Consider the following 16,965-nt stretch of genomic DNA (forward strand, 5'->3'; position numbering starts at 1 on the left):
CGTTCCCATCAAAGCAAGTCTAGACTCTTCAGCTTAATGGTGAATGAAATGGAAAGAAATCATGACTTTTAGGCAGTGCCGATCAGCGAGGGAATTTTCCAGAAGGCTGATACATAGAATAACACAGAAAAAATCAGTAAATATTTGCAGTAGAATTCCCATTGTTTGTTTATTGTTTTAATAATATTAATTATTAATATAGTTATTAATGTTAGTAATAAGACAATATATGTATGTTAAAATATTATTATAATATATATATATATATTTTGTTTTTTCTTGTAATTTTTAATAATATATATAGACAATAATAATAATTGTGTGTGTGTGTATATATATATATATATATAAATTATTTTATATATTTATTTTATTAAACAAAATTTTTATGATTAAAATTAACAATAATAATAATAATAAATAATATAGATTAATAATAATTACTATAATTACATATATACACATAATCATAATAATAACGATTAATAATAACAAAAATAAAAATGTATATATATATATATATATATATCTATATATATATATATATATATATATATATATATACATTGCTGATTATTGCTGGTATTCTATTATTTATTATTTTACTAAATAATAATAATATTAGGTATACATATATGTATAAAATATTTTTCTGATTTCTTATTATTTCTTATTTTTTATTATTATTTTCAAACAATTATATATAGCCAATTTTTTATTATTATTAAAAAAATGGATGTTAAGAATTTAATGAATTAAAATTATCTGGGCTATCACACAACAACTACAATAATTTTTATTTATTTTTTTTATATTGTTTATTTTAATTTTATTGGGTATGTCAATAAAATTGATATTTCATTTTATTTATTTATTTATATATTATTATTATTTTTTTACATTATATGCATCTAAGTTAGGCACATTAGTTAGTAAATAAATTAAAACAATGGCTAATTTGATCATTATATTTGTTATGTTGATTCTAAACACATTTTTGGGCCTCTCTTGCTTCCTCTGACAGACCTCCACTGCTTTAACAACTTCTGAAATGATTTCCTCTGTGGTCTGTGGAGATACCGGCGGCGCTGATTTCAGATGTTCAGGCTTCACTCCAACACAACGATCTCACAAAACCACCCTCTGAACGAAACAAATGTCCCTGCACCTACTTGATGGCTTTTTTCTCTCCTCTTCCTCTTCCTGAATCGGGAGACCCGACGGACTCCACTCCTGGTTTATTTCTCTTCCCCTGAAAGACAGAGAGAAGAATAAAGGAAGTTTATTCCCAGTCTCCTAATTGATCACAAGCTCCGCCTCCAACTTCTGTACGTCTAGCATTATCCGCCATTCCTGCTTCCCGCTTTCCTCCCTGATGCTTCGTTCTGATTGCTCAAATCACATGGTCGGTCCTAAGTCATCTCCATAGTAATTAAACCACACACAAGCCTCATATTTACAAGGAAATAGCCAATTTAGCCTTCGGCAGCGTCACGGGCTGCCGGAGAGGAAGAGCGGGAGCATGTGGGAAAGACAGAAAGACAGAAAGTGTCTTCAGAGGAGTAGGTGGAGATGTGGAAACCCTTCATAGACGTCAGTGCTGTCCGCCTCTCTGCTCTATAAACAACACGTTACAGGGGGTCTGTGACACAACCCACATTCAGGCTTAGATGTAGGGAGACAGACTGAGTTTTAAGTTGTGCAAGTTATGAAATCAACTTTTGAATTTACACCGTAATACCTGAGTGCATAATGCGTGATAGTTCAATTTAGGTTTTTAGACTTTTTAAATGCCACATCAGATTCATGGTAACAGCTTCTTATATTTATTCTCAAGCACAGCCAACAGAAAACATGACTGTACGGTGTATATGTGATTGTAAATGATTAAAAAAAAAAATTCTCATTTAGCAAAAACAGTTGCAAAAAGGAAGAGCTAACAGAAAACAAAATCATGTGCAAGTGTTACCAAATTGAACAAACATCCCAAAGATAAAAAAGTAACTTTAATATAAAAATAAATACAGTACATTAATACATTAAAATATTATTATTATTATAAGTGCATCTGAAATTGTACCTTCTACTGATACCTTCGTACTGTTTAATAGATACAATAAGTAGATAGTAGATACAGTTTTGTCTTAATTTTTTTTGTTGTCTAGTTTAATTTAGTTGCAAGTGAAAAATACCCATAAAGTATTCAAATGGGGAATTTAAATAATTTTTAATAAATAAATTATTATACTATTTATTGCTCTTTTGACTTTTTTTACTATTATTTTTGTATTTTTTAATTTTAGTTGTTATGTGCGTTTGTCATTTTTATTAGATTTTTTTATAGTTTAAATTTTAATAATTTATTTAGTTTAGTTCCTAAAACAGCATTTCTAATTTTTAAATTGAATTACATATATATATATATATATATAGTTTATATATATAGTTTATTTACATATATAATATAATATAATATAATATAATTATATAATATAATAATTATATAAAATATTTTTTATCTATTTTATTTTTTATTTTTATTTTATTTCAGCTTCTCTATTCTTTCCTGGTTCATCTTAAACTGGTTCTCATCAGGTTTGATTAAGAAAAAGATAATAAAACAGCATGTCTTGCAGCATGCAAATTTCCAATTAAGTTTTCTTTCTTTCTTTCTTTCTTTCTTAATTTGTATCTAATGGTCTCGGAGATAATATAAATGGTGGAGGAGTTAGAGAGTTATTACCAAAGTGAAGTGGGAAAAAAGTATGGGGGTGAGATTCATATAATGCTGAGTGGCTTCTGCATTTCTTTCTTTGTTATGCAGTATAATTGTATGAGTCTTAAAGACATAGTTTAGCCTGTCCTCATATATTTCACCTCATCACTTCAACAATGTCATGTTTATTTTTATGAGTTTTAATGTGTTTGTTTTTAACTCTGGTTCTCATGATCTAAATGTTTGCTACAATGGAAGACCAATGGTTAATTTGAATAAAACTGAATAATTAAATTTCACCATATAAAAATTAGGTTGTTACGTTTTTTACAGATGTTACTGTTTTTGACAATGAACATAAATTTACATCTGCATCCTAACTTAAGCTACCTCTACTGTCAACTCAAGCTACTGTCAAATGTGCATTTCTAAGAGACAATAAATAAATAAATATTATTAATATTGCAGCCTGCACTACAAACTGATCTGAAGATTCGCATCATCATAGTCAGGCAACACAAACCTGTTTCAGGATTTGAAACAATATCATTCATTAGAACATGCAGTTACTAATAAATTAATTCATTCATTAATTTTGTTAAGGGAAAATGACTGGAAAAGTGTAAAGAATTTAAAAACGTGAAGTGCTTGTCATGTTCTGATCATAAAGAGTTGTTTCTATAGGAGCAAAAATCTGCCTTTAAACTTCAAAGAAATAAAAATGTGAAATTTATTGTAATAATTATCGATATCGACTGATATAAAAAATTTTATCGTGATCATTTTTTTTTGACCATATCACCCAGCCCTAGAAGCAATACTGCTATTACAGTTTCCATACATGCAACACAATTACGTATGTATTTTAGGAGCATCACAACAGCGTATCTAAAAGTCTAAAAACCACAAAGAAATGAGAACAAAATCTGCTCTGAAAAATAAACACAGGTACAGTCCGTCATTTTCCTCTCATCCCATCTGTGCGGTTTCCGTGGTGACGGGTTTGGCGTAGTTAAAAACTCCTCAAAGCGAGACCTGTCCCACAGCAGGGCTCGCTGTCTCATCCCATCTCGTCCCCGCGCTCCCGTCGGCTATCGTCTGAGGAGATGGCTGTGGTTCTGGCTCTGGTTCGGCTTTTCCTGCTCGTCTCTGAGGATGCCGCCGGAGGCACGGGGTGGATCATGGGGTCAGAGGTCAGGGGTATCATTAGCACTGGCCAAGAGGAGCGTGTAGAGAAGGGACAGGAGCCGCGACATGCTGCCTAATCGTGCTCAGCGATTGGTCGAGGGCTACGAGGCTACAGGAAACTCCCTGAGCAAGGACAAACTCTGAATTCACTGAGCGTTTGGTTTTTTTCTGAATGCAACAAACAAACAAATAAAAGTCCCATCCTATATTTTACCTCTCACATTACTGAACTATAAATTATCATTATTAATGTTATTTTAAATAATTTATTTCATTTTTATAGTAATTTCATAATCTTCCTTTGTTTCAATAATAATTTATATGACATATTTAATATATTGTAATGTTTTGTAAAAAAAAAAAAAAAAAAACCTTGTAGTTGTTAAATTCAAATTCATTTTTTTTTTTTTTTTATTTTATTTATTTTTATTTTTATTTTATTTTTTTAATTTTTTTTAGTTTTAATAATTTAAATATTTATTATCTAATTTAAAAAAAAAAACATTGTAGGCCAATTCAGTTTTTTAAATATTCTGTTTTTTTTGAATATTTTATATCTGTATGTGTTTTTTTTTTTAGAAATTGATAGGTTTTTTTTTTATTAAGTTAGTATGCTTTTTTTATTGGTATATAAAAATTTGATAAAAATTGAGAAATGAGAGACGTTTTCTATGCATTAAAGAATCCTGAATAAAAAATTTGTTACAGTTTCCACAAAAATATTATTATTAAAAATATTATAATTTTTTTTAAAAATATATATTGATCAAACAAATACTGCCTTAGTAAAAAATAAAATACTTATTTTAATAATAATAATAATTATATATATAAAAATATAATAAATAATAATATATGATGTATATTATGATACATAATAAATAATAAATAATAATATATGATGTTATATTATAAATATATTTTATAACATTTATTTTATTACTATTATTTAATATTTTATTTTATTTTACTTGTTTTTTATATTTTTTTAATAATTTATTAATTTGTATAATATTTACATATCTTGCACCATTCATGTTGACTTAAAGAGAGATCAAGCTGGCTTCTTGCTGATCCAAGCTGGTCTACCAACTCTAACCACCTTTGACCAGCTTGGTCTACGGTATGCAAGGCTGGTGTTACAGTTGTTATTATATATGATCATGAATACTTAATGTACTAATGGAAAGCTAACTGTAATAAAAAGCTGGTGTTAGCAGGATTTTGCAGCGAGATTTTCATCTTCCAAACATCTCCGTTGACTCTCATCGTCACATCTCAGTCTGACACACTGATTTAAACGAAAAAGGACAGTCGAAGAATCACCCAGATGTGCAGAGCACACACAACTACACACACATGAGTCAGTCAGCCGGAGGGGACAGCAGCGACACACACACACACACACACACACACACACACACACACATTATAATTACTACTGACTGACCCCAGAGACAATACGAAGAGTAGAAGACTTGATACTCATAAAAAAAATGTATGGAAAATATCACATATTTAATGTTAAAATTTATGGAAATTTTAGAATTTTTCAATTTTTTATTTTTTATAGATGTGTTATTTGTTTTTTTTGTTTTGTTTTAAATTTATGGATAATCCAGAGCAGCATGAAAAACGTTTTTTTTTTGTGATGATTTAAAAAAACAAAAAAAAAAACGCTAAATTTATGATATGATTTAAATGCTCATTTAAAATATTATTAAAATAATATTTATAATGTTACAAAATAGTTTCAGTCCATCAAATGTTGTTCTTTTGAACTTTTTTTTTATTAATTTTGTTTTGATGATAATGTTGTTTTTTTTAATTATGTAGTGGAGCAGCTCATTTTTTTTAATTAATTAAGCATATTAGAATGATTTCTGAAATAATTGAATTGAATATTGTAAGAATTAATGAAATAGTATTATGAAATAATAGAATAGAGTATTATAAAATAACCATACACATGCACCAGACCAATGTACCAAATTTAAAAAAGTATTAAATAATATTCTGAAATAATATAAATACTAAAATATTATAAAATAGTATTTAAAAAAATAAAAATAAATGTGCACCCAACTAATATACCAAATAAAACCATTAATTTATTAATTAATATTATTAAATAATAGACCAATAATTAAATATTATGAAATAATTGAATAAAAATGAAACATTAATGATATAATGATATATAATAGATCTATATATATATATATATATATATATATATTGAAATAATTGAATAAAAATGAAACATTATGATATAATGATATATATATATATATATATATGCATGCACCACACCAACATACCAAATAAAAACAATAAAGTATTATGAAATAACATTTAAAAAAAATAAATAAAATATGCACCAGACCAACTCCCCAAATAAAAACCAACTATCTGTTCGTTGAGCCGAATTTTCCAGCGTTTTATATACCATTGCACTCCATGGATCTTCAGAGAATCCCATGATAAAAGCATACAGTAATAGCTGTGGCCAAAAGCACCATGCTATCAATTATCCTGACCCCACAGTAACACAAGTTCACCTTCAAACTGAATCCAACACACAATTTAGAGCACATGGATCAATAAACCAATTAAAAGAGACACTCAACACACCATTTAACGACAAACACATCCAGGACATGCACTGACATGTTCAGAGCTACTTACAAACGCATTATTAGCCGTGACAGTGTGACGCGTGTACAACAACATGCCCTCAAAGACTGAGTAGATGTGCAAATACATACATATATACGCTCATGTCATTCCTCACTTATAATAAACTAATGTGGTATTTCAAATATAGTAGTTTTACCATCACTGGAGAGTCAAAACTGGTCTAAAGGACATGGTAAAATGCAATTATATATCTTTGTAAAGGTATTGTATCTTTTTTTTAAATTTAGTAATATTTGATTTTAGTTGTTTAAGAATAAATGTTATCAATTTAAACCACACTGAAATCAATACACTAATTAAAAATTAACCTTTAAATGAGTATTTAGACATAAAAGCACTAAACATGTATGACACGATTTTTCAGATGCCCTCAATGACTGATTAAATATTCAAACTCATGCATGTACCTTATATATATATTTTTTTATTGTTCATATATATATTAAACAATTTAAGATGCATACATTTCTCTAAAATGTAAATTTTATGATATTTAAAAAATGATTAAAAAAAATAATAATAATAAAAAATATGTTAATATCTTATACAACTGAGCTAAATATAAAAGTAAATATGCTTTTAAAAAATGCAAAATATAAAATACAGCTGAAGAATATATATATATATATATATATATATATATATATATATATATATATATGTATATGTATATATATATATGTATATGTATATATATATATATTATATATATATATATATATATATTCTTCAGCTGTATTTTATATTTGGTATTTTTAAAAGCATATTTACTTTTATATTTAGCCTCAGTTGTATAAGATATATAACATATATATATATATATGCTTATATACTGCAAAAGAAAATTAATGAATAAAACTAAGAAAATATTAGCAATTTTGGTTTTAAAAATAATAATATTTTTTTTATTATATACAAAATTAACAATAATGTAAAATGCATATATTTCTCTGAAATATAAATATAAACAATATAAAAATTATTTTAAAATATTAACACAATATTTTTTAACAATATGTCAAATTCTCTAAAATCTCTTAATATCTCATGCAATTGAGTTTCAAGCAAATATGCTTTTAAGAGATGCAAAACGAGACAAAAATACAGCTGAAGAACATGATGTTTAGCATAATAAGCAATAAAAGCACTAAACGTATTAAAGCATGATAAAAAGGTGAGACGCACTCAAAGACTGAATGAATATTCAAATTCATACTCGCTCCTAATATATACTGCAAAAACAAATAATAATAATTATAATCAATTAATGCTCAAAACAAGAAAAAATACTTGCAATTGTGGTTATAAAAATAATTATAATTTTTAAATTACATAGACATAATTTAAGATGCATATATTCTCTGAAAAGTACATCATATTAGAAATTCTATAAAATTATTCAAAAAAAAAAAAAATCTGAAATATCTTAATATCTTGAAAAACGAGACAAAAAAAAGGTTGAAGAATGTGTAGTGTGTCTGTTATAGGGAGAAGAGTGTGTTTTTTTTTGTGTGTATTAAATGCAACTACTTTTAACACACAACACGTTCGGCTGAGAATAGTGTGTGATTTGTAAATATCTGAGATTGAAAGCACTCACACTCACACTCACACACACACACGCTGAGTACTTACAGGCTGCAGGTTCTAGGTAAGTAGTCACAGTTATTGACAGAAAAGAAGAAGTTATCAAAAGAAACTCATCTTTCATCAACTGTATCATGAAATTTTCACAGAGAGAGAGATGAGAGCGAAACTAAATGGAGGGAAAGAGAGAGGAAGAGTGTGGAAGGAGGAGGGGTCTGAGAGAAGTGGGGATGAAAGTGAGGGAGGAGAGGACGCGGCTGATGATTGAGACAAGCGGAGGAAGCGACAGATCGCCAACTGTGAGGCTCGGAGGGGGAATGAGTGACAGCGATCCCCGCGGGTCTGAGTGCATGTGTGTGTGTGTGTGTGTGTGTGTGTGTGTGTGTCAAGAATGGAGAAGGAGAGAGTCTGAAATGTGCATTCAGTAGCATGACTAGCTCTGAGCAAAGACACACACGTGCAAACGCTGCTACACACACACACATGGCTTCAGGCGTGCAGTCCAACAGACACACTGTGGCCACAGACACAAACATGTTTCTCTCTCTCTCTCAGTCTGTCTCTTGCTGGAATGCTCAAGAGGGCAGCGCTGTCATATATCTTCATATATTCTCCATTTCTTCTCAACTTTTCTGTGTCTTCTCCACCTTTATTAATCTCTCTCCTTCAAACGTGCGTTTTTCTCTCTTTTCTCTCTATTATTGTACTTTATTGGAATGATTTTTCAACACAGTACACAGTGTAAAATAAATAAATTAATTAATTAATTAAAATTCCCAGATGATTACCAATGTATATAATGACATAAAATGTATAAAAATATAACTTTCCAAAATAAAATAAAATGTATTAAAAAATCTATATAAAATATATAAAAATTATTTGAATATATATTTTTTTCAAAATAAAATAATATAATTATACATAACTAAATAAAATGTATTATAAAAATGAAAACAAAAATTTTCTAAAAATATATATAAAATATATAAAAATATTACTAAGAAATTTAAATAAAACAATTACTTACAACAGGATATAATAAATAAAACAAAAATGTAAAAAAAATAATATGAAAAAAAAAATACAATAAATTAGAAAACAAAATATTAAAAATAAAACAAAATAACAATCAATAATAAAAGGTAATACAAATAAAATATTTTGTTCCTGACATGTAAACTTAGCTTAAAAATAAAATAATAAAATAAATAAAAATAAAATAAAATCTAAAATGAAATAAAATTCTAAATAAAATAATTAAATTACATTAACAACAAATACTATATAAGGAAAAATGCAAAATTGTGAAATTATTAAAAATTATAAAATTACATAATAAATATATATTTAAATACTAAAAAAAGAAAAGAAAAGAAAAGACAAAGATATAATAAATATATATTTAAATACTAAAAAGAAAAGAAAAGAAAAAGAAAAGAAAAGAAAATGTCAATGGGTGCTTTTCGGTGACATACAGGTTGCTCTTTAAATTAATGTTAATTTGTGTGTTCTTTGAATGAGACTATGTACAAAATACTTAAGCTGCATAAAAGACTTCAGCTGTTTGCTGAAATTCAAATAAATTTAGATCTGAGATCAGCATTTACAGTTAATTACAGTTAATAAGTAGAGATTTAGTTAATTACCTGTGAGTTCAGAAACTAAATTTAGCCACATGCTGAATTAAACATAATGAGATACATGTATGTCATATGACAACAAAACACATCTGCGTGTGTGTGTGTGTGTGTGTGTGTGTGTGTTAACTTAATAAAACATGCAACATTCATGCTCAGCTTAATGTTTCATTCAAAATATAGGCAATGTTACAGTGAGACCATTTTCTCCTAATGTTGTGAGAACATTTATCAAATGCAAATGACATCATAAGAGCAGTTCGTTAACATAATTTTAACATCATTAAACTGTTCTAACATTTATACAACATTTACATAAGTTTTACAATATTGTTCTAATGGTTTATTGATGTTTATATGTTTATAATGTTGTTTTGTTTTTTTATATAGTGTTCTTATGTTGTTTAGTTCGGGTTAGAGAGAGGTTTGGTTGTTTTGATGTGTTGTTGTCACCTTCTGATAGCATAGAAATTATCATTTTTATAATTAATATGAATTAATATGACTTAATTTATTAAATTTGTTAGCAGTTGAGGGCAGTGAGAGAATAGGGTCAATCAGGTCCTTGCAACCTTCAAGAAACAACTGAAAACTCATCTCTTCCGTGGGCATCTAACTGCCTCCAATAATTATAAAAATTCTATGCCTTTTTTACCACCTTTTCTGTTCTCTTATCATCCTCCTGTCCTAGCTTTTTATTATTTTGAACGATGACTGAAACCTTGTATAACGAGCACTTCTCGCGTTTATTGCCATCTTATGATACATCACTTCTTGTATTCCTCAACTGTAAGTCACTTTGGATAAAAGTGTCTGCCAAATGAATAAATGTATAAAAACTGGTCATTTAATATAAACATAAATATAAATATAAATATAAATATAAATATAAATATAAATATATATATAAATTGATATTTTAATTTTATAAAAACTGATCATTAAAATATATATTAAAAAAAAGATTTCATTTTGTAAAGAAAAAAAATTGTAAAAACAAAAAAAAGCATATTATTGCTCCGAATGATCACTGTTACAAGATTAGATAGATAGATAGATAGATAGATAGATAGATAGATAGATAGATAGATAGATAGATAGATAGATAGATAGATAGATAGATAAACAATAGGCAGTAAACAATAAAATACTTGTGCAGTGCAGTATATACTAAGCTAGTTTTCCATTTCAAACATACTGTATCATCTGTGTATTGCATCAAACAGTAAAAACATTTGTCAGAATCAGAACAAGCTTTATTGCCAAGTGTGTTTACACACACAAGGAATTGTATAATGCATACTGTTTCATGCATTATATTTTAAAAAAGTATGGCATATACAGTATATGATCAGCATATTACAGTACATTCAAGATCAATGAGGACAATTATACCATAGAGAAAGTGATCTCTTACATTCCCATTTATCTTAGTACCAGTTATTACGCACTGTAGTTATTAAATTAATTAATTATTATTGGAAATTCTACAGCAAAATTAAGTGCTCTACATAACTGCATCTGACAGCAATAACAGAAGCTAAATCTGATTCTACCCTACTGATTCTAGCCTCGCACACTACTCAGGGTGGACAGTATGTGAATGGGAACACAGCTTCTGAAGGAAAATACAATTTTTATCACATCAATTCCAGTCAGTCAAAAAATCAGCAGTCGTTTCCCTTCATTACTAGAGAAATAGTGCTGGGAGAAGCGGCTGTTATATCAAAAAGTAGAGTACAGAACTAGAGGTCTTCTCCAACCCCAAGACAGGATGTAATTATCACAGCTCTTCACACACACATACTGCAATCTGAGTCTCAGCAGACTTCATTAAGGATTTAATACCAATCTGCTTGACCCCACGACACCTAGTCATGACGCAGGGGAAGCGTACCGTCCAGCTGAGTCACAGAGAGAGAGAGACTTCACTCACAGCTCCGGGTGGAACACAGTCAAATACTAAATAAAGTGTTTACGAGCCATTTTTCTTTAGTAATGGAACATATTTCTAAGAGAAATATTCAATGGAAAAAATGCCTTGTATTATCAATTAGTATTCAGCAATGCATTATATATATATATATATATATATATATATATATATATATATATATATATATATATATACATGAGCAGTATCACACGAGTAGCAGTGCGATATGGCTGTATATTAGCATGGCTGTGCCACAGGCCGAGTGCTTTAGGTAATCACAGTGAGCCAATATACAGCCTTATCGCATGGCCACGAGTGTGATATTGCTTTTACACAACAGTTTGACAGCACAAGTGTGTAAATAAAAAACAGACAACAATGGACAGTCTTAAGACCCCTCTTTTGTGCAGAACTACTTCCTTCCACCACGGATTAACAGTTTAACAGCTGAGCTCAAGCCTCAGTTACTAATTAGAAAACGTCACTTTAGAGCTAGTAGGCTAACGAAGGAACGTTGAGTTGCTTCATTAAAAGCTTAATGTATCAGTGTATTAAAAGCTCTCTGTATTATGTCAAATATTTTGAGAGAGTTGGACTGAGTGAGTGTGATTACCTGCATCTGATACAGCATTCATTCTTCAGCTCAATCTCATATTCACAATAAAACATTAGTCTGAATTTCCGCTGAGGAAAGCGATATCTTTGTCGTACTGTCCTTTCATTTGTTAAGGGAAATTTCTGATGACAGCGCTGCTCACTGCATTTGTTAAGTGCGTCTTACAATGTGTTGTTGAAAGTAAAAAATAACATCCTTGTTTACAACCCTGTTTCACGGTGCGTCTGAAAAAACACACACACACACACACACACACACATATATATATATGAATGCATTGCTACATATTTACAAGAAGTTGGAAGTTTATATAAATGATTCGAAATGTGAACAGTTGTAATGTCTGTTTTGGGTTTTGTTTCATGTTCATGTTTTCATGTCTTTTATTTTGTTATTGTTTGATTTTGCTGTTTGTGTCAAGCTTCCCTTGCCCTCATGTATCTCTGCTTTGTGTATGTGTCATGTTCTCATTGGTTATTGTCTGGTCATGTGATTATCAGTTCTGTTTGTTCTCATTGATTGCTTTAGTCATGTGTCTTGTTCCCATTGGTTTGTTCATGTCATGTGACCCTCATTGTTTGTATAAGTAGTTATGTTTTTGCCATTGTGCTTTGTCGTGTATTAACGTAATGTTGTAACCTGCTGTCGGTGAGTCTAGTCTCTTCATGCCACGTCAAGTTTGTTCAAGTCAAGTCTTGGTTTATTGTTTGGATTATTGTTTGGATTTTGGATTACACCTATGTAAATAAACTGCACTTGGGTTCATCTACACTCGCCTTCAGTGGACTGATCGTTACAACAATTAATTGAAACTTTAGACAAAATCTTTTTAGAAAAAAGACGATACATTGCGCGTGACGATACATTAATGTGTAAAGACACAAAACGATCGGTCTGTGCAAGAAACTGAACAGTATTTACATAGTTTACATAGTTTACACCGCAATGTCCGAACTGTCCTAAGCGCGTTCGTGTCTTCTTCTTCAGCCGACGCCTGACGCATCTTCTTCTTTTTCTATCTTTATGGCGGATCGCAGACTTATAAGTGCATTACCGCCACCTATCTCTCAAACCATTGACCATTGACACTCCTAATTGAGATTGTAGATAGAGTGTCAATGGTCCATTTGAGAGATAGGTGGCGGTACTGCACTTATAAGTCTGCGGTCCGTAAAGCAAGAAGAAGAAGACGACGCGTCAGGCGCCGGCTGAGAACACGCTCAGGACAGTTCAGACATTGCGGTGAAAATCAGAAGTAAAAACAATATAAATACTGTACAGTTTCATGCACAGACCGATCGTTTCGTGTCTGTACACATCAATGTATCATCACGAGCCGCAGGATTTAATTTGGCTTTGTTTGTGTATGTTTTTTTGACTCTCAAAGCCGTGATTACCATCCACTTACATTATATGACTGACAGACTACAACGGTTTGAGTTAAAAACCTTTGTTTGTGTTCTACTGAAGAAACAAAGTCACCTACATCTTGGGTGCCCTGGGGGTAAGCAGATAAACATCAAATTAAATTTTTGGGTGATCTATCGCTTTAACATGATCTCAACATGCTATCCACATTACTGTTATGCCTCTATTCTCTTACTGTTTGACAACTACTGACTTTCTAAACTATTTTTAGCAGAAACATCAGAGACAAAGCTACTAGAATGAAACATAACCACGTCTTTGTTTGAGCTATAAAATGCTTCTCCAGGAATGTCACGCAGGTGTAAAATGAAGTGACAGACACGCCTGAAACAGATCGAAGAACTACAGACAGCAGAATATGAAAATATTGAGTGCAAAGAAAGCCCTGAAAACCACTGTTGTCCCCTATTGTCCTTGAATGAAGACAGTATGATGTATCCATGTCTCACTCTCATTACACTCGTCTGTCTGAAAGTCTGCCTGTCTTCCTGTATGGTGGAGAAGATGCAACCCGATCCCTCTACATGAAACCAGCAACTCCATCCACCCAGCGGACCTACAGTACAGATGAACCCAGTCTTTCACGTTTTTGAACAAGCCTGTTCTCTTCAGTGGAAAACTCAGAGGTCTGGAACACAGAGATGATCTTAAAGGGATAGTATACCCAAAAATGACACTTTGTCATAATTTACTCACCCTCATGACTTTCTATCATCTGTGGAACATGACCGTAAGAAATGAAAGAAATCTGAGCTCATTATTTTTCTTTCACTTCTATGATGTGTTGATGACTTAAAGTGGACTCAGTCCGATTTCATTGGCTTTTCATTGAGTTGGAATGGCATTGACCCGAGAGCTGACGACACATGGTTTACTCTGATGCCGACAGACGAGTCTTCATTTACACACTCACACAAAAGTTCTGTGTGGCAACGTCCCTCTCGCATCTAATATAAATTCATTTTTACTTGTGTTTGAATTTAAAGAAACCCCTGTAAATAATCTAACTGTAAATATTAAACTTCAGTCTGATGCATAGCAACATGTTAACAACAACTCTAAACACCTAAGGAACTGCATAGCAACAACCTCATTTAACTCAAAACACCCTAGCAACCCCATAGCAACACACTAACAACAACTCCAAACACCTTGACTGCAACATCTTGACACCGTGACTGCATAGCAACACCCTCACAACTCAAAACACACTAGCAACTGCATAGTAATAGGCTAACAACAACTCTAAACTCCATAGCGACTGCATAGCAACACCCTCAAATAACTCAAAACACCCTAGCAATTGAATAGCAACACACTGACAACCCAAAATACCTTAGCGACTGCACAGTAATACCCTCGCATAACTCATAATACCCAGCAATAGCATAGCAACACACTGACAATAGTTCTCAACACCTTATCAACTGCATAGCAAACCTCTCACATAACTCAAAACACCCTAGCAACCACATAGCAACATGCTAACAACAACTCCAAACACCTTAGTGACTGCACAGCAACACACTCAACTCAAAACACCCTAGAAACTACAAAGCAACATGCCAACAGCAACTCTAAACACCCTAGCAACTGAATAGCAACATATTAACAAATCTAAAAATTTTAGTTACGCATAGCAACATCCTCACATAACTTACAGTATAATACCCTAGCAACACGCAATCAACTTAAACAGCCTTAGTAAAACAAATAGCAAAAACAATTGTCATTTTTTTCTATTTGTCCATGGGTTATTGTTGTTACCTAAACTAAAACCATTAAATAAAAATTCTGTTAATTGAAAGAAAGCAGAGATTAAAAGAAATATAAATATAAGATGAAGAATTTAAACTAAAAAGAAAGAGAAATGTTGCCTCGTTTAAGTTAAAGCACTAAAATTACTGGAAATTAAATAAAATTAAAATTGAACTAAAAAAAACAACAACTGAAAAATAAATTAGACATTTTATTACTATTTAGGTTTAAAGCACATTACAAAGTACTAAAAATTTAAATGAAAACTAAAATGAAATATAAAAAGCCAATGCAAAATAATAATAAAAACTATAATAGCATATAAATAATATTAAAATAACATTGATTTTGACACATTTAATTAGCAAAAGAAAGCAAAACCATACTGTTAGTCTTCCTTTAACACAACTAACCGCTCAGTTTAGCTTAATGTTACTGGCAGAGGTGACCCGTCTGAGCTTAATGAGGCAGCGACAGGTGCAGCTTCCTGCTGAAGTGCAGGTCATGTCCTGCTGAAGCTGATGAACATAAGGTCAAAGAGTTCTGAGCACCAAAACACACAAACATGCGTTCACTTAGCTATTGTCATAATAATAAAAAAACACTGTAAACCAGACCTAAGATGGTTTGCTGGTCAAAGCAATTTTCAGATTGATTTTAAAGAGATTTTCAAAGCTAGAACCAAATAAACAATGGCACGAACAGGCTGGGAGACCACCTTAAACCAGTTAAGACCACTTTGAAAGATAGTTCAGCCAAAAATGAAAATTTGCTGTTAATTTACTCACCTAAACTGGATATACACTGGTATTTTGGCTCATTTCAAGTCGGACTGTCAGGCATGTCTGAAAGTGAGTTTTGATTGAGGAACTTGTAGATCTGTGCTGCTCGAGCTGCAAACTGTTTCAAATGCTTCAGTCTGATTTGGTGAACTGATTTTCTTTGATATGCTTTTTTATTCTCAAACACAGACAGCTGCTGACTTGCATTTTATGAATCACCAAGGGCCACGGTTTCAGCTAAAAATCTTCATTACTCTTCTACTAAAGAAAAACAATTATCTATATCGGATGGCCTGAGGGTGAGTAAATTAACAGTTTTTATTTTATTTTAAGATGTTTTCTCATTATATTATAGACTCAGAGAATGTTAATGAAATCCAGATTAAGCATAACCAAAAACTGCAGCATTTTTAGTATTTAGACAAATAATGAAAAATTATTTTTAATTCGAGGGCATCCATAAAAGAAGGTCTCCAAAGTATAGTAAGTAAACATACAGAAATTCTCTTCCTCACACACACACACACACACACACACACACACACACACACACACACACACACACACACACACACACACACACACACAGAGAGAGACTTCCTCCCACACAGTAA

At 30.7% G+C, this 16,965-nt stretch overlaps 1 protein-coding gene across 2 annotated transcripts in view; it reads right to left on the reverse strand.

The window, feature by feature from the left end:
• Positions 1 to 16,965, reverse strand: part of LOC109058754 (synaptotagmin-7-like) — a 115,377-nt gene that overhangs the window by 45,870 nt on the left and 52,542 nt on the right. For both annotated transcript variants that reach the window (XM_042715049.1, XM_042715048.1), the window contains exon 3: positions 1,173 to 1,252. In XM_042715049.1, the coding sequence (XP_042570983.1) occupies positions 1,173 to 1,252 (80 nt within the window). The remainder of the gene's footprint in view (positions 1 to 1,172; positions 1,253 to 16,965) is intronic.

Source organism: Cyprinus carpio, chromosome A25 (genome assembly GCF_018340385.1).
Source record: "Cyprinus carpio isolate SPL01 chromosome A25, ASM1834038v1, whole genome shotgun sequence".
NCBI lineage: Eukaryota > Metazoa > Chordata > Actinopteri > Cypriniformes > Cyprinidae > Cyprinus > Cyprinus carpio.